At 36.2% G+C, this 24540-nt stretch overlaps 12 protein-coding genes across 12 annotated transcripts; 9 read left to right on the top strand and 3 right to left on the bottom strand.

Annotated features, from left to right (window-relative positions):
- Window positions 1–54: 54 nt before the first annotated feature.
- Window positions 55–2481, top strand: AC631_01717 (uncharacterized protein; the record flags this gene model as incomplete). Its single annotated transcript, XM_015610547.1, has 1 exon — window positions 55–2481. One exon carries the CDS (start codon window positions 55–57, stop codon window positions 2479–2481), a length of 2427 nt encoding a protein of 808 aa, XP_015468644.1.
- A 947-nt stretch (window positions 2482–3428) lies between these two features.
- PPH21 (phosphoprotein phosphatase 2A catalytic subunit) lies at window positions 3429–4478 on the top strand (the record flags this gene model as incomplete). Its single annotated transcript, XM_015610546.1, has 1 exon — window positions 3429–4478. One exon carries the CDS (start codon window positions 3429–3431, stop codon window positions 4476–4478), a length of 1050 nt encoding a protein of 349 aa, XP_015468643.1.
- A 526-nt stretch (window positions 4479–5004) lies between these two features.
- Window positions 5005–6147, top strand: AC631_01715 (uncharacterized protein; the record flags this gene model as incomplete). The annotated part of the gene is made up of 1 exon (XM_015610545.1): window positions 5005–6147. The coding sequence occupies one exon, from the start codon at window positions 5005–5007 to the stop codon at window positions 6145–6147; it is 1143 nt and encodes a 380-aa protein (XP_015468642.1).
- Window positions 6148–6421: 274 nt separating this feature from the next.
- AC631_01714 (uncharacterized protein) lies at window positions 6422–7006 on the top strand (the record flags this gene model as incomplete). Its single annotated transcript, XM_015610544.1, has 1 exon — window positions 6422–7006. One exon carries the CDS (start codon window positions 6422–6424, stop codon window positions 7004–7006), a length of 585 nt encoding a protein of 194 aa, XP_015468641.1.
- Window positions 7007–7331: 325 nt separating this feature from the next.
- TFP1 (H(+)-transporting V1 sector ATPase subunit A) lies at window positions 7332–10469 on the top strand (the record flags this gene model as incomplete). The annotated part of the gene is made up of 2 exons (XM_015610543.1): window positions 7332–7334; window positions 7449–10469. The coding sequence occupies 2 exons, from the start codon at window positions 7332–7334 to the stop codon at window positions 10467–10469; spliced, it is 3024 nt and encodes a 1007-aa protein (XP_015468640.1).
- A 284-nt stretch (window positions 10470–10753) lies between these two features.
- On the bottom strand, window positions 10754–12280 carry AC631_01712 (uncharacterized protein; the record flags this gene model as incomplete). The annotated part of the gene is made up of 1 exon (XM_015610542.1): window positions 10754–12280. One exon carries the CDS (start codon window positions 12278–12280, stop codon window positions 10754–10756), a length of 1527 nt encoding a protein of 508 aa, XP_015468639.1.
- Window positions 12281–13316: 1036 nt separating this feature from the next.
- Window positions 13317–13529, top strand: AC631_01711 (uncharacterized protein; the record flags this gene model as incomplete). The annotated part of the gene is made up of 1 exon (XM_015610541.1): window positions 13317–13529. One exon carries the CDS (start codon window positions 13317–13319, stop codon window positions 13527–13529), a length of 213 nt encoding a protein of 70 aa, XP_015468638.1.
- A 33-nt stretch (window positions 13530–13562) lies between these two features.
- Window positions 13563–14654, bottom strand: AC631_01710 (uncharacterized protein; the record flags this gene model as incomplete). Its single annotated transcript, XM_015610540.1, has 1 exon — window positions 13563–14654. The coding sequence occupies one exon, from the start codon at window positions 14652–14654 to the stop codon at window positions 13563–13565; it is 1092 nt and encodes a 363-aa protein (XP_015468637.1).
- A 597-nt stretch (window positions 14655–15251) lies between these two features.
- AC631_01709 (uncharacterized protein) lies at window positions 15252–16457 on the top strand (the record flags this gene model as incomplete). Its single annotated transcript, XM_015610539.1, has 1 exon — window positions 15252–16457. The coding sequence occupies one exon, from the start codon at window positions 15252–15254 to the stop codon at window positions 16455–16457; it is 1206 nt and encodes a 401-aa protein (XP_015468636.1).
- Window positions 16458–16729: 272 nt separating this feature from the next.
- CDC53 (cullin) lies at window positions 16730–19078 on the top strand (the record flags this gene model as incomplete). The annotated part of the gene is made up of 1 exon (XM_015610538.1): window positions 16730–19078. One exon carries the CDS (start codon window positions 16730–16732, stop codon window positions 19076–19078), a length of 2349 nt encoding a protein of 782 aa, XP_015468635.1.
- Window positions 19079–19233: 155 nt separating this feature from the next.
- Window positions 19234–20253, top strand: AC631_01707 (WD40 repeat domain-containing protein; the record flags this gene model as incomplete). Its single annotated transcript, XM_015610537.1, has 1 exon — window positions 19234–20253. One exon carries the CDS (start codon window positions 19234–19236, stop codon window positions 20251–20253), a length of 1020 nt encoding a protein of 339 aa, XP_015468634.1.
- A 41-nt stretch (window positions 20254–20294) lies between these two features.
- On the bottom strand, window positions 20295–24053 carry AC631_01706 (uncharacterized protein; the record flags this gene model as incomplete). Its single annotated transcript, XM_015610536.1, has 1 exon — window positions 20295–24053. One exon carries the CDS (start codon window positions 24051–24053, stop codon window positions 20295–20297), a length of 3759 nt encoding a protein of 1252 aa, XP_015468633.1.
- Window positions 24054–24540: the final 487 nt, after the last annotated feature.

Genomic DNA, 24540 nt, shown 5'->3' with positions numbered 1-24540 from the left:
AATAGCTCGTCTGGAGTTGTGAAAAGCGAGAAACTCGAATAATGAATTTATAGTATGAGTGAGATCAACTTTGTCAATAGAACTATTGAGATGGATAGAGGATTATCATACCAGAGAAATAGTAGTTCAAGTCCGGAAGGAAAGAACAGCGAGGAGAATGGAATGGGAACGGAGATTAGACATAACGGAGTCGGAGAGGGGGCGTCCAAACCGAAAAAGAAGAGAAAAACAACCAACAGAGCGTGTGACGCGTGTGCAATAAGAAAAGTGAAGTGTGAGCAGAATAGACCTTGTTCACACTGTGTTAGTAATAATTTGAACTGTACGCAATTGAGGGAAAGGAAGAAGAGTGGACCGAAAACACTTCACAAAAAGACACTCGATAGTATCAACAGTTTTTCGGAGAAAAACGGTCCTGAGATGGCTGTACGGCCATCTTTGTCGCATCACTCGACTTCAAGCTCGAATACATTGACGACAGTCCAAGAGTTGATTGCGGCTAACCATGCAGATCACCCCGTGGAGTCGGTGCCCCAGAACTTGACCAACGAAAGTGTAGATATGAGGCGAAATCGGAATACTTTGACGGCCAGTCGCCTTGTCAACATATTACGCTTAATAGAGGACCCTGTGATGTATAAATGCTTGCAAAACTTGACAGTGCACTCTTTATTAACTAGTTATGAAAAGTCAATCGAGTTTGTGCAGGCACAATTTGCCAACACCAACGGTGAATTGGTTATTCAATCGACAGACTTGATGATATTATCGAGGTTGCTAATTATATTCACTTTGAATTTATTGATAGTTGAAAATTTAATCAAGTTTCTGTCTGTTGGCTATGAAACACAGTTTATGGACGGAGATATCGAACTGTATAAGTCTTTGAAGGGTTTATTGCAGTTGAAGATCACCGAAGTGCTGTTGCCAATAGAACAGTTGTCATTTTTTCCGGGTTGCTCAACTGTGCAACAAATGCATATTTCGCAACAACTTTACTATAATCAGTCGATATCTGCGTTACACTTGTGCAACTTCCACCAGATTACAAACTATTTGAACACTCAAAATCAGAACCAGCAAAAGTTAATCTACCTAAGAAAGTCAATTACATTCTATCAGTTAATTAATCTCCCCTTTAAAAGTACGGCAGAACTCACAGATGTACAACTATACGAATTGTACGAATCTTTATTTACCATGGAGAGTTTATACTTTTTTTTGTCGTCAGACTTTATTATTAAAAGTAATAATGTATTGTTAAATGAATGGAATAATTATAACTTCAGTCATATTCAATTTCACAAAAAATCATCTGATGGTAATTCACTATTTGAAATATTCAAAATCATCAATAAAGAAGACTTGATTAATTCAAAATCAATCAATTACCTATTCAAATTTTCCATCTTCAATACCAATAAAAATTCAAATATCAAAAACATTAAGAAAATCAATGACAATAAAACAATCGGCAATACGTCTTATATTCAATTCAAGCAATTTTTGAATAGCTTATCAAATGAGGATTTCATGTTTGAAATTTTAAAGTATATTATCTTATTCAAAATTATAATTATTCATTGCAATGAATTAAATTTTATGCATTTAAAGTGTGAATTAATCGAGTCAGTCATCAATTTGAATAATCTCTTAGACTTTAAGGATAACAATTTATATTTGCAAATCAGTAATTATCAATTATTACCGCATTTGATGCAAGTATTGAAATTTAATATCGAAATTGACGAAAACCATTTAAAGGAAAATCAAATGGTTCTCATGAAATTTACAAAGAATTTGATTGAACTCTTCCCATTTTGCAACAAGAACATTAGAGACCTTATTTCATGCTACGATGGTTTAAGAAATTGGTTCAATAATTTGAGTAAACTTTCAAATGAAATGAAGCAAGATGGCAATGTCAGCGAAAAGGACCAGTTTTTACTCAATGATATTTTGAATGAATTCGACTCGAAAATGATTCACTCAACGGAAGCAACGAACCCAAATTCAACCTTCATCACCAACTGCCCAAGCCCTAGGAATTTGTTAGAAGATTTCGATTTATCCAATTCGAACGCATCTAATGGGATTGATAGTCCTGCAAAAAATGCTCCAAATGCTCCAGTAACTCTAATGACCGGACCAGATGATCAGACCCGAAATACACTCAACAGTTCAAGCAGTCTTCATCTGCTTCTCAATCCATTGCAGTCCTTACCAGCAAAGCCAGTTGTAACAACCGCTGCAGCAACCACCGGTAGAAATGAAGATTTAAGTGAATTGATTTCCCTATCATTATCTGAAAGTGCCAAAAACTTATGCAACACATTTCACCAGTTTGGTGACGAATTCTCCCACAATAACGAAAATAGTAATAGTTTGAGCAATTTGTTTCAATTTAACTCCGCTTCCCGTACAGCAGATTGGTCTGTGGGTAACGAAGAAATGAAATCTCAGCCAAACTTTTTACTTTGACGATCAATACATTATAGAATATTTTATAGAACCACACTGTGCAGTTTAGATGATCTTTTTTGCTAAGACTTTTTTTTGTTACAATTTTACTTAGATCACATTTATGACACCTTTGAATGGTGTGCAATATCCATTGTTTCTACGAATCTAATATAATAATGTCCTAATTTGCATATAGCAATTGTAGACAACGCGTAGTATGAGATACCTTCTTACGTTTTTCACATTAAACAGACCCTTAGAATGTCCTCGAAAGATCTGCCGTGTTTGAACAAACAGACTTATTAAACCATGGAACCAACTAAACCTACAGACAAAGTTGCAACCGTATTCACATATTCCTCAGGTATGATAGTTAGAATGTCGCGTTAAACCCTTTATATGCGACATAAGTCTCAAAAATTTCGTCACTCAAAATTGTCGTGTCAAATCCAAAATTGGTGGTTGAATTCATCTTTGCTGAACTTAGACAAGGATAAGTTACCAGGTAACTGACTTACTAACGGACAATTTAATTAAATTGTAAAGCATATTACACTAGATTAAGAGATTTAAAATCTGTTAGGGAGTAATAAATTTAATTATAAATTCAATTGATTAATTTTATTAAACAAGTCAAAATCGATAAATTGTTTTTGTCATTCTAATACATATAGATCAAATTTCAGAACGCCTATAAATCAAATTGTTCAGATTGACGTATATTGGCGATTAAAATTGAGTAAACGGCTTGTTGGTTATTAGGATTATAACAAGTGAATTGAGTTGTGGCATTCTGGCATTGATTTTCCATTCCTTTTTGTTTTGTTAATTATTTTGTTATACATATTTATAATTGGGTCATATTCATCTAATTCGAACGAAAGGGTATCCATTCATTACTGATATACATACCTTTTAAGTGCAATTATTTTTCATATCATATTACTTCATAAGATTCATAAACTATGGATTTAGATACTGATGTTCCAATGGAGGACGTTAGCAATGACCAAGACTTAAACCAAAGATTCGAAGAATCTACCACTGGCCAGGGCCAGCAGCAATCACAGCCAGCTAACAGCAAGGATTTGAACACATCGTCCATTAATCAATTGGATGAATGGATTGAAAAATTATCTACGTGCGAGCCATTATCAGAGGGGGATGTGAAAAGGTTGTGCGATATGGCCATGGACGTTTTACAGTTCGAAGAGAATGTACAGCCTGTCCAAGTCCCAGTCACTATATGTGGGGATGTTCATGGACAATTTCACGATTTGATGGAATTGTTCAAGATCGGGGGCTCATGTCCTGACACGAACTATTTATTCATGGGTGATTATGTTGATAGAGGATACTACTCAGTGGAAACTGTTTCATATTTAGTTTGTATGAAGGTGAGGTACCCTAATAGAATTACTATATTGAGAGGTAACCACGAATCCAGACAGATTACTCAAGTGTATGGATTTTATGATGAATGTCTAAGAAAATACGGTTCTGCAACCGTCTGGAAATTGTTCACCGACTTATTCGACTACTTCCCTATTACTGCATTGGTTGATAATAAGGTATTCTGTTTGCACGGAGGGTTATCACCAATGATCGAAACCATCGATCAAGTAAGGGAATTGAATAGAATCCAAGAAGTTCCACATGAAGGTCCTATGTGTGACTTGTTGTGGTCCGATCCTGACGATAGAGGTGGATGGGGAATTTCTCCAAGAGGTGCGGGATTCACTTTTGGTCAAGATATTTCAGAACAATTCAACCACACTAATGACTTGAGTTTGATTGCAAGAGCTCACCAGTTGGTCATGGAAGGCTACTCATGGTCCCATCAAGAGGCTGTGGTCACCATATTCTCTGCACCTAACTACTGTTATAGATGTGGTAACCAGGCAGCCATTATGGAAGTGGATGAACAGCATAACAGACAATTCTTGCAATATGATCCTTCAGTCAGACCAGGCGAACCAACTGTGACAAGAAAGACTCCCGACTATTTCTTATGATTTATTGTTCTTTTGTGTATTTTTTAATGCTTTTGTTCTATGACTGATTAATTAATGACGAATTGTTGTTTTTCCTTGCTTTCATTTTCTTCCGGCCATCTTTTTTTTACTTATATTACTATCATTATTTAAAATTTCTTTGTTATTGTATACATTTAGTACTTATTACAGGCTTATTAAAAGCTATTAACGTTTTTTTATATATATATTTACGTACAGTCTTAGTTATCAATCATAATGCTGTTCTCCTAAAGTGTTTATTTTATGAATTGTTCTCTGCCTACGATTATAGTATAGTTATACTGGTCTTGATGAAATATGGCTCTATACACTTTTTTGATGCAAAATAGTGCGTCTACCAAAAACATATTTTAACCAACCAGAGCTTTTAATTTTCAAATATAATCAATATGAGTTTTGATGATATAGTGAGTAGAATATTTCTTAAGTCAGTTAACATTAATAGATATATATTCAACTGTATACTAGATATATCTATTGAGAATAGAACTATTAAACACAAATAATGTTGAGAGTTTCTGCTAAACAAATAAGCCCAGTGGGTAGACAAACTAGATCTATCTACACTTCGGTTTTGGAGTCGGACATTAATATTACAAGAAATGGAAAAGTTAATGTTTCAGTAGGTCCAGGTGGACGTTCATCTAGAACTGGGTACACGGCTACTGTTTTTGGAGCTTCTGGGTTTTTGGGTCGTTATTTGACCTCCAAATTGGCCAGACACGGAACTACTACTGTTGTGCCATTCAGAGATGATATGAAAAAGAGATTTTTAAAGGTCACGGGAGACTTAGGGGTTGTTAACTTCGTTGAGATTGATGCCAGAAACTTGAAGTCTATTCAAGATTCGGTTGCTCATTCTGACATTGTCTATAACTGTATTGGTGTCGACTACAATACCAAGAACTTCTCCATGGCAGATGTTAACATTGGATTGACCGAAAGAATTACACAAGCAGTCAAGGATGCTGGTGTTCCAAGATTCGTTCATGTGTCTTCGTATAACGCAAACCCAGAATCCAAATCTGTCTTCTATGCAACAAAGGGTATTGGTGAACAAGTTGTCCGTGATATATTACCAGATTCAACAATTGTTAGACCTGGTCAAATGTACGGTCGTGAAGACAACTTATTGAACTACTTGGGACCAAAATTAAAGATGTGGACTCCAAATAAGAATGCCAAAGAAATTTACCCAGTCCATGTTATGGATGTTGCCAGAGGTTTAGAAAAGATTGGTTTTGATGATTCTACTGTTGGCCAAACTTATGAATTATATGGTCCTGAAAAATTCTCGTACCACGAAATCAGACAAATGATTCACGGTATCACTCAAAATTTCGCTCAAGCTGGTCCTTTACCTTACAGTTTTGCTGATTACCAAATTCCATTGCCACTTGCTAAATTAGTTGCTGAACTTAAGCAATTTGTTTACTGGAGATTAACAAACCCAGATCAAATCGAAAGACATTTAATCAACCAAACTATTGACCCTACTGCTAAAACTTTCAAAGATTTAGGAATTGAAGATTTAGATCAATTGGCTAATGTTTTGTTCACATACGTCAAGCACTGGAGACATCCTTTGATTGCGCAGAAGGGTGCTCCATCAGCTAAAGAATTACGTCAAATTCAACATTTCTCGTAGACCATGTTCAGCTCACATTTGTCAACTTTAATTTTATTGGTTACACTGTTATAGAATAGTACACCAATTCCTAAATTATATATTATATATTATATATTGCATATCTTCAATTTTTATTAGTTCTTTAATAAATTACGCTTGAAAATTAAGTATTTCTACTAAATTAATTATTGACCGGAGAAGTCCGAGCTGATAAGAAATGATGAATATCTATAGATCTGTTTTCGACGACACATTTTTTCAACTTTATACTTCTACAAATAAATAATCATTGATGAGTTATATATTACCACCTGCAAACCAGTTATCTACTCTTCCACGTTCCCAACTCATAGAAGTCTTTAATCATTTATTTGAGCCATGTCCTACGTTGACATCGTTGCTTATTTCCAAAATCTTTAATGGGGATCGTACATATTCAAGTTATCCAGAAATGATCGAAGCTTGTAGAGAGGAATTGACCCAGTTTCTTGGCCTAGCAGAACTGGAAGCGTATAATTCGGGTACTGCCATAAACCCAGATATTTCCAAGATTATCGCTGCTCACCCACGTTTAGGTCGATCTGCACCAAATAAGTCAGAAAAGTTGTCAACACATTCATCTGAAGAGCAAAAATCTCTACAGGGTTCCGAGGAAGAGGCTCGCAGGCTCACTGAGCTCAATGAGCAATATGAAACTACATTTCCTGGATTGAGGTACGTTGTGTTCGTGAACGGGAGACCAAGGTCTGACATTATGCAAAACATGAAAGAAAGAATTAATAGAAACAAAATCTCTCTTGAACGAAGAGACTCCTTTAATGCTATGTGTGATATTGCCCTAGATAGAGCAAAGAAGTTGAATTCCACGAAGTTGTAGCATTCTAAATATAATTTCCATTTTTCGTGTCAATATTCGTTCATATTCTTCGATTCTTTCTCTTAGATTATATCATTAAATACAAATTCTCTAGGCGAATATGACAGCATGTAGCATAACTATCGATATATATTTATAGGTACTTGAAATGCTTTCTTCAAATAGTCTGGTTAAAATCGGGACATAATTAATTTTATGATTTTCACACTACCTTCCTTGCATTCGTCCATTATAATCAACCCTATTCTGATAAAGGAAATCTGACTTAATATTCTTACATCCGATAGAAGTTAAACGTATTTTCTGTATATTATAGATTGTCAGAATGGTATGTATAGATTATGAGGAAATTGATATCAATTGAATGATTGGTATCAATTATAATAAAAAATTAGGGATTAAGAAATGCAGATTATTGAAGGAGAATACTAACCAATGCTAGGCTGGTGCTTTAGAAAATGCTCGTAAGGAGATGAATCGTCTTTCTTTAGACGCCGGAGAATCACAGTATGGCCAAATCTACTCAGTAGCAGGACCGGTTATCGTTGCAGAAAACATGATTGGATGTGCTATGTACGAATTAGTCAAGGTTGGACACGATAACTTAGTCGGAGAAATTATTCGTATTGCAGGAGACAAGGCCACTATTCAAGTTTATGAAGAAACTGCAGGTGTTACTGTCGGTGACCCTGTCTTGAGAACTGGTAAACCATTATCTGTTGAGTTAGGTCCAGGTTTGATGGAAACCATTTACGATGGGATTCAAAGACCATTGAAAGCAATTAAAGAAAAGTCACAATCCATTTATATTCCAAGAGGTATAGATGCCCCAGCATTATCGAGAACTGCTCAATACGACTTCACACCTGGTGAATTGAAAGTTGGTGATCATATAACTGGTGGTGATATTTTTGGATCCATTTTCGAAAACTCATTATTAGATGACCATAAAATCTTATTACCTCCAAGAGCAAGAGGTACAATCACTTCCATCGCAGAAAAGGGCTCGTACACTGTTGAAGACCCTGTATTGGAAGTTGAGTTCGATGGTAAGAAGCATTCCTACTCTATGATGCATACTTGGCCGGTCAGAGTCCCAAGACCCGTTGCTGAAAAATTGGCTGCTGATCACCCTTTGTTAACTGGTCAAAGAGTCTTGGATTCCTTGTTCCCTTGTGTTCAAGGTGGTACCACTTGTATCCCTGGTGCCTTCGGTTGTGGTAAAACTGTCATTTCACAAGCCATTTCTAAGTTTTCCAACTCTGATTTTATGGTCTACATAGGATGTTTCGCTAAGGGAACTGAAGTTTTAATGGCCGATGGATCCAATAAGAACATTGAAGATGTCCAAATTGGTGAAAGCGTCCTTGGTAAGGATGGTGAAGCAAGAAATGTCGTTGCATTACCTCGTGGTCATGAAACCATGTACGAAATTAAGGAATCAAGTCCTGAAGAAGAAGCTGATATTGCTAGAATTGCTTTCACTTGTAATGCAAAGCATGAGTTGGTTGTCAGCACTAAGCAAGATATTGCAATTGATCAAAATTGTGTTACCTATTTTGCGCTTGAATCTGTTACAGACGAAGGTCGTGAATTCTCTATGGTTAAATCACATACTAAGTCTTTCGATGACAATTTAATGGCTAAGAAGTTTGCAAACACGATTTCAAAGAACTCTATTAATTGGACTATCGAAGCTCGCGATGTTAACCGCATGAGCCACGATGTTCGTTATGCTACTCAACAATCCTGGGCTCCAGTTCTTACCAGCAAGGAAGTATTGGCTCCTGCCGTTCAAGAAGCAGGCTTCGATGTATCTACTGCGTCTAAGGTGTCTTACTTGCTTGGTCTCTGGGTTGGTAGTGGTTACTCTGATCGTGTCCAATACTTGATCGATGGCAAAAACACAGGACTTGTTGACCGTATTCGTGAATATGACGAAGCTATAGAAAACACTAGCCAAACCTCAAACAAGACTGTTGATTTCTTATGGAATGTTATTAACTCTATGGGTTTCACAGACTCAAAATCTGGAAAAGCAATTCCATCATTCCTCCGTACTGAATCCTTTGAAGTTCGTGAACAGTTCCTTGCTGGTCTTATTGACTCTGATGGTACTGTAAAGAAGAACCCTCTTTCCGCTTTAGTGAAGACTGAGCATTCGAAGGTAGGGGAAGGTGTTATTGCCGTTTCTCGTTCTCTTGGTATCTGTACTTCAGTAAAGACAGAAGGTGAAAGCTACATTGTTGAAATGACTGGAAATGCTGCTTTAGAATCTGTTCTTGGCAAATGTGCTCTCGCTGAGAAAACCACCCCATTACCAAGTCATCTTACCCGTACTGGTCAAAACTTCGATTTCTCAGTAAAGGAAATTGAAGCTGCTGATTACTATGGTGTCACTCTTCCAGAAAATTCTGATCACCAATTTATGTTAGCCAATCAAGCTGTTGTACACAATTGTGGTGAAAGAGGTAACGAAATGGCTGAAGTATTAATGGAATTCCCAGAATTGTACACTGAAGTTAATGGTCGTAAGGAACCAATTATGAAGCGTACTACCTTAGTGGCCAATACCTCTAATATGCCGGTCGCAGCTAGAGAAGCATCGATTTACACTGGTATTACGTTAGCAGAATACTTGAGAGATCAAGGTAAGCATGTTTCTATGATTGCTGATTCTTCGTCTCGTTGGGCTGAAGCTTTAAGAGAACTTTCTGGTAGATTAGGTGAAATGCCTGCTGATCAAGGTTTCCCAGCTTACTTGGGTGCCAAGTTAGCTTCGTTTTATGAACGTGCTGGTAAGGCTGTTGCCTTAGGTTCACCAGACAGAATTGGATCTGTTTCGATTGTTGCAGCTGTTTCGCCAGCTGGTGGTGATTTCTCTGATCCTGTCACCACCTCGACTTTAGGTATTACTCAAGTTTTCTGGGGTTTGGACAAGAAGTTAGCCCAAAGAAAGCATTTCCCATCTGTTAACACATCTATTTCTTACTCCAAATATACCAAAATTTTGGATAAGTACTACGATTCTAACTATCCGGAATTCCCTTCTTTGAGAAACAAAATCAAAGAAATTTTGTCTACTGCTGAAGAATTAGAACAAGTTGTTCAATTAGTCGGTAAATCTGCTTTATCTGATTCCGATAAGATTACTTTGGATGTTGCTAACTTGATCAAGGAGGATTTCTTGCAGCAAAACGGTTACTCTACTTATGATCAATTCTGTCCTATTTGGAAGACATTCGATATGATGAGAGCTTTTACCTCTTACCATGATGAAGCTCAAAAGGCTGTTGCTAATGGTGCTCAATGGGGTAAATTATCTGAAGCTACTGCTGAAGTCAAGCATGCTGTTTCATCATCTAAGTTCGTTGAACCTTCCGAAGGTGAAGAAAAGGGTAAGAAAGCATTCAGCGAATTGTTGACTAGCATTTCTGAAAAATTCGCCGAAGCATCAGAATAAGGTATCCGTTTTAATTCTTTATTTTATTTTTATTGTCCTTAGATGACTCGATTTTTCTTTTACATTTATTTTGTTATAGCTTATTTATATAGCTAAATGTTTATCAATGTTTTCGTTAAATATATACTATTTTATCATTATGTGTTATTGATAATTCGAATTTCATATGCACTATGTCTCTATTTTATAATTCGAGTCTAGCACATTTATTGTAATTTATAGCTCTAAAGTATAACTAAAGTATAACCCTTTCCCAAATACTAGGATTATCTAAAGGGTAAGACTTATGTCGGATTAAAACACATTTTTCCTGTTGAGGAACAAGCGTTCCAAAAACTTCGAAAACAATCAGCCAAAAAGTTATCAAACCCATTTAGCAAATAACGTATGTCCTCGTCCATTGAGTCTATAATAGCATTACTGCCATGTTCTGTTTTATGACTTGAAAAACAGTCTTTTGTTTCGAAATTCAAATCATAATCACTGAAAGGAAGTGCTTTTGGTGTATAAGTTGGCCCATCTATTGGAGTCGATTCTTGTTTGGTACTTGTGTCACGTAACCCCTTCGCAATGTGAGAACATTCCCCTGGCTTGTAAGGTTTAGGGATAATGGAATTTGAACTATTAACTTTAAATTCGATTTTCCTAAGACGCTCAGAAATTTCTGGTAATTGGATTCCTAGTGTGTCTTGCGTCAGTTCGTTTGTCTTTTTGTGTGTGTTGCTATGGGAGATACTCTGTGTTTGATTTTCTAGGTCGGGAATTGCACCTTTTCCATTAAACCAAGTTTTCAAAGCCATAAAAGGGTTGTATGGTCTCATTTTCGCAGCTTTTGCTTCAAATTCAAAATGCTCTTGTTGATAGGGGTGTTTACCTTCCATAGTAGCTTCAACATTAAATTGAGAATTGCCAGGTCTCCATCTAGCAATTCTTTCCTCCATATACTCCTGAAAATAGTCTGTTCTAGTTAGACTTGTATTATTTTGGCTGAAGAAAATACTTGACTTTAAATGCCCATTTTGATTATTTCCTGTTTGAAGTAAAAAGGGAGGATGATGAGGTGTTGTTATGGTGGCCTGAATATCGTTATACAGAATAGGACTCTCTTCTGCTAAGTCACTAGAGTCTTCCGACTCGATTTCAAAAAAGCTGCTAGGCTCAGAGGCATGTAGCCTAATTGACCTCGGTGGCTTGCTATTAGAGGAAAACCTTGATGCAAACTCTCTAGTTGAATTCGTTTTACCAAGAGATCTAGCCGTCCTCATAGGAGAGACACTGTATCCCCTCATTGCCTTCTTCTTAGCATTTTCATTACTTTGGCCTGTCGCATTTCTGATCAAATGTGAACTGCTCAGTAGACTGCGGACTAACTTATGATGTTCGGAATTATTGCTAGAAATTGTACAAGATTCAATTCCTTCATTTCTGTTTCCGAAGTACTGAACTTGCGTCCAACTTGTATTGTTGCAATCATGGAAGTTGGATTGTAATTCTCTTCTCTTCTTGCATTCATTTACAAAAATCTCAAAATTTTCACAATTACGTTTAAATTGTGCATGTTTATCGTAAATCAAATTCAGCTGCAGTGTATTTGAATGGGATTTGCTAGTCAAACATCCTTTTGAAGTTACCACATTTGGACTGTCATTGAAACTACGTGCCATCCTAAGTGGATATCTTGTAGCTGGTGCAGATTGAGAATACTGAGAATGTTGAGGTCGCAAATCACCACTTTGGATTCTTTTTTTTCCTATTTCTCGATACGTATTGAGTTTACCATCGTAGAAGTTTAGATTAGTATTTGCAAGCATTCTGAACTACTCTGTACCACATATCCGTGTAACAAAAATGGTCACATTAATTTGTGTTGCAGCCATTTTTTGCGTCGCAAGCACCCGAGAGGCTCAACGTCATTTTTGTCCTTTTTCACGACACTACGTCCAATACTAATGGCAAACAGTCTCTATATCCTCTTAAACTTATCTACAACTACTAAAACCTACGTTTCAAACTACATTATTCTTTTATTGCCTAAGGCATATATTGATTCATATACGGACACTCCAATTAAACAAAAATTGCAATTGGTGCGGTTACTAAGAACTAGAATTTAAACCAAGACTAACAACAAAAATACCAGCACCCTCAATGGCAACCATTGCCAATTCAACATAGAATACACTATAAATCCAGACTAACTATTTAACCATTCATTATTTCGTTTTCACACATTAAACCTTGTGGAAACTTCATGCCATCAATTAGACCAACATTTCCGTTATACTGTTAATCTTCATCCGCTTATTTGGATCTAGCTCTAACCTTCCGTCTCTTTCTCTTAAGTCTTCTAACTCTCTTTTTTCTCCACTTATCTCTCATTGTAAATGATAATTAGTGTATGTAATAGAAAAACAAATACTATTAACTTAGGAGTCTTTTGCAAAATTTATATAATACCAACTACTCGCACAACGTCCAACTTGCTCACTAAATGACTTTGAAATCTCACACGACCTCAATACTTATTGTCGGCCTTTAGCATGACTATTGTGACTGTGAAACATCATGTGAGAAGAGCTAGGGCACATATAAAAAGGTTCCATGGTGCATGATGGCATCTGTAGGAAAGGTCATAGGGTTGCAGACTTCAGAATTACATGAAGTAAGATGGGTGTTCGATAGTATTCATCGAGTTGAAACCAATTGAAAAATTTTAACCCAAGAATGATATCAGGTATCACCAATGCAATGTATGACTTGAGAAAACAGAGATAGTGTTTTATGGTTACGACTTTTGATAGTTAAAGAGACGATTTAATAGAGCATAAGCTTCAGAAATATGGAACAATGGATGGAAAGGGTGAAACTATGGGTGGAATTGTCGTTTTCCTTTGTTCCAATATAGCCATAGAATGGGATCTTTCGAGAAAGAAGGTAAGAATCGACGGAGTATGCGATGATGAGGATCTCCATGAAAATTATAGCGTGAGAAAGAGCTTAAAGATAGACATGTTGGAGATCCAAAACGAGAACATAGATCTACATGGAGAAGAAAAATAATCTCGAGTATATAGCGAATCTATAGAAACATATTTACAGTTGTTTGTGTTCGGCTTTCTTCAAGCGATGTGACTCCTGTCTCAATGCCTTATGGAGATCGTCCTTTAAATGCGGCAAGTTGAACTTTTGGCAGAGACTATCGATAATATCGGAGGTAATAATGACTTTCTCCTCGGTGAGAAGGTTGTGGTCGCCAAGTAACGTGTTTGACAGATAAACAGCATCTAAGTGATCAACATGTTCAAATGCAATGTGTTTGGTATCATTGACAGTTGTTTCGATATCTTCCTTCTCAGTAGATTTATTGGGTGGTGCAGACGATGCATGGGTACAATCTTCCAATAAGTAGTCTAGGTGCTTGACTCCTAGCAACGCCTTCACATTGCAGTAAAGTCTATAGGCAAGATAGAAGCCAGGAACATTTGGTAAGATTGGAACTAATGCAAATGGCAAACTAATAGGGATACCGATGGCACATATTATGGAGTATTTAAGGTGCATTTTGTAGGCATCGTCACGGAACAGATAGAGCTGGTTCAAAATGGTGGTAGGCGATTGGAACTTGGGATGATACAATGGGATAGGCTTAATTTGGTTTGAGGGTATCTGTAACTTATCAGCCTGTGACTGTATGAGTCTGGTGGAACTATGTGCAGCTTGCTTAGTGTATTCCTCATTGACCTCTCTAATCATCGATTTCTGCGATGGAAAAGATTTCAAACAGTTTTCTTCATATGGAATCGTATCCAATAACTTATTGATTAATCTGACAATCTTTACGTTAATGCTGACCTCCGATTCATTCAACTTTTTCCACCCTTTGCTTGCCACTGATGTAAGTTTATCTTCGAGTTTGTTCACCCACAGAATTGACTTAACTTGAGTTGAATCTAACACTGAAGGCTGATGATTGCAGAATATATATGATTTATAGTTCGTGATAGGGATAGAAAGTACATATATGGAATCATTATCTATTGGGGTGGCGGCCTTGGCCAGGCTTGATTGACACCTGCCAATAACGAGTGCGGGCCCTACTTCCCCAATTCTTAATCGTGCAGGTTGACGTTTTAATACCTTCGACACAAGCATCATATTCTTCGATACACCTATAGTACTGATCATTATGGATATTCTATACTTGTTTATCACAGTTAATTCGACAAAAAGAATACTTTGATCCTCTGATAATTGATGTTCCAGCATGTCGCAATATTGCTCAACGTGACCGACACATCAATGACTCTAGCATTGCCCAATTTCATCAAATGGTCTACATGATGTTGGGGACTACGACCTACTGATAGTGATTTGATTGAATGTAGAATAAACATCGTCCAAGGAGCACTTGAAGTATACCAAAAACTGAGTTCTTGGCTGTCATACTATTTACGTCCTCATCACTGAAAAATTTCAGTGTTTCCCCTCCTTTTCATTTTTTATCACAGAAAGCGATATTCAGCCAAATTATAGGACCTTGACCCCCATAAGTAGATACACAGAGTCTGCTTGATCGAATATATGTTCAATTGGTACAGTTAATCGTAATCCTACAGAGTTTCTTATCTTCGGTTAATCAATTATATACAGGATCATAAAACTGTTCCATAAAGAGTATTTGTTTGTGTTTCCCACTAACAGGCATTGCTATTAAGTAAAGACCTAAAACTAGTAGAATATTGCTAACAGCTAGACTAATTAGAAGCATCTTATAATAAACTGATGTCTGAACTTGACGGAGAGCAGAACCAGGGAGTTTCAAACTCAGGAAATAATAGAGTATTGAGTTCAGGAACTAGTTTGGCTGAATCTAGACAGTCGTTCACCAAAGCACCAACACATGCATTTGACAATACTAAAGTTAAATCATACAGTCATAAACCGAACATAATACCCCCATATGTGTTGGATACGTTGACTCAAGCACATTACAAAGACCAATTAAACAATACAAACTTAAATAGCAACCAGGCAGAACCCAACCCATCACTCAAGACATCTCATTCGAAAATTGACGATGAGGAACAATATATGAGTTTCTCCAACGATCCGTTTGTCAAGTCGATGAACAATAATTGGCATAATCTTTTGCGTTCAGTGGAACAGCGTCCAGCTTATGCACCGGGAAGAATGAAGTTGGATGACGAATTCAACAGTGATTGGAAATTGGATGGTCCTTGGGGTGGAGAGGATAGACTTAAAACAGCATTATTGGGCCAGTCATCCACAGAAGAGGACACTTACATTGCAGATGATATTGGGTGTTTTGGATGTTTTGGTAAAAAGGAGAATGTTTCAAAAGATCTAGACCATGACTACCCTAAGGTGCGGTCGAAGGCAGGTTACTGGATGTCGGACGAAAAGAGAAAAGATGTAGTTCCGATGCTAAAGAGAATATTTGTCCAAAATCCCCTTGTACCACTTCTTTTGAGAGTATTGATTATATGCTTCTCTGCTTGTGCATTGGCTCTTGCATGTTCGATTTTTGTTCTTTCTAGACATAAGTACGATGGAAGTACCGTCGAGCAACAACCCAGTACCATAATGGCCATCGTGGTTCAGTGTTGTGCTATAGCCTATCTTATCTACATTTCCTACGATGAATACAGTGGTAAGCCGTTGGGTTTGAGAAACCCCTTAGGTAAAATGAAGCTTATCATGCTCGATTTGTTGTTCATCATATTTTCTTCCGCAAACCTTTCCTTAACCTTTAATACCCTCTACGATGGTGAATGGGTTTGTGAAAATGACGATACACCGGGGTTGGAATCCCTTGGTATTTTTACACCTATAGTGAGTTCTATATGTAGAAGACAAAGGGCCTTAGCAGCCTTCTTATTCTTAGTGCTATGTTTATGGGTATTGACTTTTACAATAAGTATAATTAGAGTGGTCGATAGAGTTAGCGTATCACCAAGAAACGATTAATTTATAACCTTTATAGTATTTTAATACACTAGATTTTAGTTATAGTAGCTAGATCTGTTAGATTACGTGTCGCGACCAATAGTTGATTTTCTCACGGCTACTACATCTGTAGAATAAGTGTAACATGGATATAAATCAGATCTATATAGTTACTATAGAATTAATAAGGATTACATTTGATCTTCAACCCAATTGAGTTTCTCGGAGAGTCAGCTTGAAAAGAAACATTGAAAATCGATAGGAATCAATTGTCATAAGTGTAGCTTTAAAAGATGTCTCAATCGTTCCCAGTGGCTAGCGATTTGAACGCTACTTGGTCATTTATTCAACCAGGGTTAGAATTTATTTTAGGAGCTCAAGGAGACCAGGGGGTGACTTCCAAGATGTATATGAACTGCTATACAGCTATTTATAATTACTGTGTTAATAAATCACGTCATGGCTCTGCAAACACACCTGTTAGTGCTGTTTCGGGAAATAATTCATATTCGTTAGCAGGAGCAGAAATCTACGCTAAATTGGACGAATATCTAGTGCAGTTTATTACAAGCTTAAAAAAAGATCCTCTGGAGTCATTCTTGGAGTTTTATGTTAAGAGATGGACGAGATTTACCATAGGAGCAGGATACATGAATAATGTGTTTGATTATATGAACCGTTATTGGGTCCAAAAGGAAAGGTCAGATGGTAGAAGAGATGTCTTTGATGTCAATACATTGTCGTTATTGAAATGGAAGAGCCATTTATTTAATAATAATGCAGACAGATTAATTGACGAGGTGTTGGATCAGATCGAGAAACAGAGAAATAATGAAATTGTTGATTCGAATTATATCTCAACGGCTATTAAATCATTGGTATATTTGGGAATTGATATTCAGGACTTGAAAAAGCCTAATTTGGTTGTATACATCAAACATTTCGAACACAAATTCTTACAGAAAACTGCTGAATATTATAGCAAAGAAAGTGCCAAATTTCTTTCACAACACAATGTGGTTGATTATATGAAGAAATGTGACACGAGATTGTCTGAAGAAGTCTCCAGATCCAATAACTATTTAGATAACCATACTAAAAAGTTTTTGTTGGAGACACTTAATACCGTTTTAATCAAGGATCATGCTCAAGCAATGTATGATCAGTTTTTAAGGTTGTTAGAACAAGATGAAATCGAGCACATTCAGATAATGTACAAATTATTGGCTCGCGTACCATCGACATTACAACCATTAGCGGATACTTTAGAGAAATACATTAAAGATGAAGCCTCTAAGGCGATAGAAGAAATTAAAAATCCATCTGAAGATATAGAAGATCTATCCAAACAGTCTGCAGACGGTAAAACTTCAAAGAGAACTACTGCTGGTCTTGTTAGTCCAAAATCTTATATTCATACATTAATCAGTATTTATATCAAGTTTAATGATATTGTCACCGTTGCTATTAATAAGGATCCAATATTTATCAAGTCTTTGGATAATGCATGTCGCTACTTTGTTAACAAAAATTCTATTGCTATTCCAACCCCTAAATCTAATTGTAAGACTCCAGATTTGTTGGCAAGATATGCAGATGGATTCTTGAAAGCAACTAGTAGAGAGTCCGATATAATTGGTATGACCCCAGACAATTTGATGATCATCTTCAAATTCATTGATGATAAAGATGCATTTGAAGAACATTATCGTCGTTTATTGGCCAAGAGATTAATTAATAATAATACCAAATCAGACGAATTAGAGGAAAGCATCATCCAGAAATTACAAGAAGAAAATTCTTTAGAATACACCTCCAAAATGACGAAGATGTTCCAAGATATGAAATCGTCTGAAGATTTGAAGGTGAATGTAAGAGAAGAGTTAAGCCAAACTGATAATCAGGTTAAAGATTTCACACCATTGATTTTAGCTCAAAGCATGTGGCCGTTTAAGCATCTGGATGATTATAAATTAAAACTTGCACCCGAATTAATGCCATCTTTCGACAAAGTTCAAGAAATCTATAATAAGAAACATACTGGAAGACAGTTGCAGTGGTTATGGAACCACGGAAAGAGCGAAGTAAAGGCTAATTTATCACGTAAAGGGAAGCCTCCATTTCTTTTCACTGTCAGCAATGTCCAATTAATGATTCTTTTAGCATTTAATAAATCAAACACCTACTCATTTAAAGAATTATTTGATACTGTTGGAGTTGCTAAACATACCTTTGAAGCTCACTTATTACCGTTCACTAAATATAAGTTAATTGATCAGAATCCACCCGGAGCTGAGTGCTTTAGTAAGGATGACACTAAATTTACGATCGTCGAGGAGTATAAATCTAAAAAGTTGAGAGTCAATTTTGTAAGCTCAATTAAAACAGAACAGAAGCAAGAAGAAGAAAATACTAATAAAGAAATTGATGAATCAAGAAGAAATTACCTTTCTGCTTGTATCGTCAGAATAATGAAAGCTAGAAAGCAAATGAAGCATAATGAGTTAGTTAATGATGTCGCTACACAATCGTTATCGCGGTTCCGTGCTAAGATCATTGATATCAAGAGAGTAATTGACTACTTGATTGAAAAAGAATATTTGCGCCGTATTGACAATGATACATACGAGTATTTAGCTTAGTTATATAGCATTATGTACTTACGATTCTTATGCCTAGAAGTCATAATTCTAATGACAGAATATTTAAAATGATTTGAGCCGCATTGTAAGCAGAAAAGTCAATCTTTTTCCTAGCTTTAATATTTAAAAGATAGGTAAAGCCGCTAGAATACGATATGTCTCTAGTTAAAAGACAGAAGACAGACAATGGTTATCATAAAGCCCTAGCTCATTCAAGACTGATCGGAAGTACTAATGCCGGAGAAATATTATATAATGAAGCCGTGGTCCTTGAAGGACATCAAGGATCAGTACTCTCCTCAAGTTTTAGCCATAACGGTGATAATATTGCATCTGGAGGATTAGACAGAACTATTCTACTATGGAAATTACCACGTAGCGAAGAAGAGGAAACTCCTAATTATGGTGTAATAAAGGGTCATAAGTCAGCTGTAACTTCTGTGAGATGGCTCTATGACGACATAACATTGGTGAGTGCAAGTGCTGATACAACTATTGGGTTCTGGGACAGTGAGACTGGTAAAAGAACCAAGAAATGTGTGGGCCATGAGCTAGCAGTAAATGAGATAAGCGTGTCAAAGGATTCTCTTGCACTTAGTGCTAGCGATGATGGATCTGCGTGCTTGTGGGACCAAAGACAAAAAGAAGCAACAAACAAAGTGACGACTGAATACCCATTGTTGTCTTGCACTTTCAATAATAGAGGTAATACATTTTATATAGGAGGAATTGATCCTAAGATTCAGGCATACGATATGAGAGTGATGGACAAACCCGTATGGACTTGCGAAGGCCAAGTAGACTCCATAACATCCATTGCTATTAATAAAGATGATTCCATCTTGTTATCTCGTTCTTTGAATGGTGCATTGAGGACATATAGTGCTCGAGAATTTGTTCCTGAAGGTATTCCTAGGATGAACCCGTACATATATGATGGTGCTCCGTCGGGAAATGAATACCAGCTAATTAGAGCATGTTTCAGTACAGACAATGTTTCGATTGCCTCAGGCTCTGAAGATAAAACTGTTACTATATGGGACTATAAATCTAGAAAGATACTCAGTAAAATCTCGGGTCATAGAGGTGCTACGCTTGATATCGTTTATCATCCGACAGAGCGTATTTTAGCATCTACTTCTACAGATGGCTCAATTATAGTTAGAGAGATATAGTATGATATATTGTACAATAATGTAAATATGAAATATAAACTTCAAAAGCGTACCTTCTTATGACGGGGACCATCAATATGTGTTTTTGTCTTTTTCTCATCTGTATTTAAATCTGTATCTTGTTCTTTTGGGTCAACAAATTTACGAAGAAACTCATTTTGGGAAAACTTTTTATTGAGCCTTTGGTTCTTAATGTTACTTGAGAATGCCAAATTATCTTCATTGAAGAGATATGTCTTCCATTCTTTTAATAGACCGGAATCCTTTGTGCGTTGGAGTGCATCCTTATGGTTAAGTAAGGAATATTCCAGGCTCAAGTTTTGCGTATCATCATTTATAGAAGAATCAGGATTTATCGCTGGAGCGACAAATGGAGCAAATTCTTGTTCATTAGCCTCATGTTCCAAGAAGTTATGCCTCAAAATAAATTCTTGCATTCCCGTATCATCAATAACGTATCTTTTTTGTGACTTGTCAGTCTCATCCCTTACATCATTCACAGATTCTTCATTTGAAAATCTCCTTTTATATATTTCTTCTTCCAATGTTCCTTTCAAAACTAAAGTTTCCACATAAACATCCTTTGTTTGTCCGATTCTGTGAGCTCTTTTAATTGCCTGGGCTTCAATTGACCTTTGCCACACAGGATTTATAAAATATACCCTAGTTGCCGAAAGAATAGTTAAGCCATGAGATGCCAATCGTAAGTCCATAATGAGAGTCACTCCTCCAGGAAAATTACTAAACTCTGTCAAGTTATTTGTACGTTGAGAGGGATTGATAAATGTCGCATATAGAATATACTTGATACCCAAAACTTCTAATAGTTCCGTCAAGTAATAGGCACTATCTTCAAACTCAAAAAAAACAAGCGACTTTGCCTTTTCTTGTTGATGTTCAAGTAATCGGCTTGCTAGATATGAAAGTTTAGCTGAAGCGGTGCCTAATATTTGTGCAGTTTTAATAGACTGATAATTTATATTGTGATCGTCTATCGATTGGTTTGTTTTAATTTCGTCTGTAAGTTTCAAACCTTCTCCATCATTTCTAACCAACCTCTCCTTTGGACTCACTTCTGCGATTTTACCATGTGTTTTGTTAGACTTGGGAGTTGACAACTCTGGTGCTTGTAATTCGCTTTCTGGTTTAAAGTTTTTAACAATACTTGGAACATTAATAGCATTTTCTATTTCCTCTGCTTTGACATTTGAATTAAGGCTTTGATTATTATCTTGCTTATTAAATCGTTCAGAATTTCGCTTCATATTGTCCTTCCAGTATGAGGACCAAAATGGTTTAGAAGACAAATACAATTTAGATCGCAATGCTTCCTCGTTGTTCATATCCATGAACCTATTTTTATAAAAAAATTCTTGAATAGCATTAAGATGCGGAGCCCCAAACACACTAATATCATCACGCTTCCCGCTTTGGTCTGTTACTTCCAAGACTCCTGTTCCGTAGGTCTTAGTAAAAATGTCAGGCAAGCCAGAGACATAATAATTCATTTCATGTAATAATGCAATAGTTCTCCACCTTGGATTATTTAATGCTATTTTAGAAACTTCAATAGACTTTTTTAAGAGCGATATATCATAGTCGCTGTAAACTGAATTTCCGCTTGCCTTTCTTTTCTTCAAGGACAAATTGCATATGTGAATTAAAGTTTCTATATCGTTTTGCTTGAAACCGGTCCAATGGAATGTTGCTCTTTGCAAGTTAGTAATCAATCTTCTAAGTTGTTGGCGGTTAGAAGGATGAAACATATAGTCAACATCAATTCTTTCGGATGAAACAGCATTTACTGCTAAGACTGCCGTAAATAAATTGATTGCAATTTTGTTATGATATGATGGCTTCAAGAATACTGGTTGGTGATGTAATGCAGGCAATTTCAAGTTCAGTTCGATGTCTTTTAACGCATGTCTAACAACTATAGCATCTAGCAAATTTGATAGACTAACAGTAGAACCATACGAGTTTGAAGTTAACGGCTTTATGATTGAGTTTGTCCATACCTTAGGTTGAGAGTGGAAAGGTTCAATTTTTAGGAAATTACTTACTATGGTCCCCAACTTGTTTAAATCATCTCTTTCGTTGAATTTACTCTTAACAACATAATGATTCATTTTCAATTTAGTTTCATTATTCTGGGCCAATGTTTCAGTTTGTTCTTCATCCATATGTAGTCTTGTTAAACCAGAGGTAGGTGTACCTGTTACAGCCCAACGTCTTTCAGAATGTAAACTCTTACAAAGTAAACTTGTTCTAGAGTTCTTAGACTGTACACTATGACCCTCGTCAATAATTAGACGTTTCCAATATATCATATCTAAGGGATTGTCATATTTATTTAAATTGCCAAGCTGCTTTGCAAGTAAGGAATGTGTTATGAGAATCATGTCGAATTTTACCAAATATTTTGGATCGTCAGGAAGTTCACTCATGAATGTTGAGTTTTGAGAATAAATTGGTTCCTTGAACTGGCTTGAAACAAATAGCTTATCAAGAAACGAAGGCTCAATATGCTTTTTTAGTTCATTATTCCATTGATGGAAAAGGTTATCAGGAATTATTATCAATGTAGTATTACACAAATAAAGCGTTCTGTAGATTCTTCCCTCTGGAGATAGATCATTGTTTATTAATTTCTGCCTACTTGATGTTTTTCGGGTTCTTAAACTGTATATCGAGTCATACCCATGATTCTCTAAAGGAATTCTAAAATAACCAGGTGAGCTCGACAATCGATTAACCACCGATATAGGAATATCTTCAATGTAATGTTTCCACGGCAAAGAGTTTTGGTTTATGCATTCTTTACATAATTCGGCTAGACTCTTCCAAGAAGAAGTTGAATTGGAATCGTATTCGAACAGATTTTCTGCAATTTTCTCGTTTTCATTTCCATTATACAATAAATAAGACGGCGGAATTCCTGATACATCACATTTGGTTAAACATACGAGACTTAAGCATATAAGTGTCTTCCCTAATCCCATATTCTCCGCTAAAATACCACCTCTAGGTAGGGAGTACAATTCTGGTTTAGAATAAAAGCTTTTGTTTGTCATATCAAAGTAATAGTGAATATCTGAGTTAGGGGATTTGATTCGGATGAAATTGGGTACTAACGCCTTTCTATCAATTGATTCTTTTTCAAACATTTTACATACAGACATGACTTGAAATGGATATAGCCTAGAAAAAACACCTTTGATAGAATGTGTACCAATTTTTGATTTTCGTAACAATTCGATAATCACGTCCTCCGGGCTTGGGAGTGAATTGGATTCCTTGAAATTACTTTCCTTATTTTCGTATTCAGTCAAGTTTGGTGATGTAATATTATTATAAATCTGCAGAACTTTAGCACCAAACGATTCCTTGGAAGTGTTGGAAGGTTTCCGGGAATAGGACTCAAACGGTCTGTTCTGTGCCCATCGATCAATATGAAAATTAATCTCTAGGTTGTCTTGTATTTCGTACCGTGTGCCATCGCTTGCAGCCGTAGTAGATATTAACAATACTCCCCTACCAATATATTGACTTAATGTAGACTTTGAGGAGATACAGTGCCAATTTTTCTTTGAATAATCTAATACTTCTAAAAGTTTAAACCATATATCGGTGAATCTCTTCTCTAAATTTAAATTCTTTGGTTTCAGAGATCTCCATTCAGTTATGAATCGGGAGCCAGGCGCATCATTTGGAATAACATATACCCTGACCTTGCATATTGTTGTATATGAAGATGAATTAGGAGATACTTGTACCTTTATAAATTTGAAAGTAGCCATGGCGTATCTAAAATCAACAAGAAATTGTATATATCTGACAATGGGATGTACCTCTCCTTTGCATATGTAAACAAAAAAGTCGATATCTAACCAACTCCAACCATCGTGTTGCCCTTTGTCTGTACTTTGATTTCCATTATCAACTACCCTAATGCCGCCCAAATCTGAATACTTCAATGGTAGGTCGATGAAGTTTAAAGTGCCAACCGGAATTAGATTTTTCAAATCATTTGAAAGTTCTATAACTTTTTGATACACAAACCGCTGCCTTTTGTTGTATCTATTCATATATTAATCTCTTACTCTACATACCCCATAAATATATATCTATATTCATCTCCCATCGTGATTGTTGATATCTATACTGCATATAATAAACAATCCCCTTGGTACACCATAAACCTTTAGAACTCACCTGGACCAAAGTTTTAACTTATTTCATTTGATTAAACCGTTTAAGAAATCTAAATATATTACAGAAAGTGTA

Source organism: Debaryomyces fabryi (assembly GCF_001447935.2).
Source record: "Debaryomyces fabryi strain CBS 789 chromosome Unknown contig00025, whole genome shotgun sequence".
NCBI lineage: Eukaryota > Fungi > Ascomycota > Pichiomycetes > Serinales > Debaryomycetaceae > Debaryomyces > Debaryomyces fabryi.
This window is presented reverse-complemented; position numbering and strand designations above follow the sequence as displayed.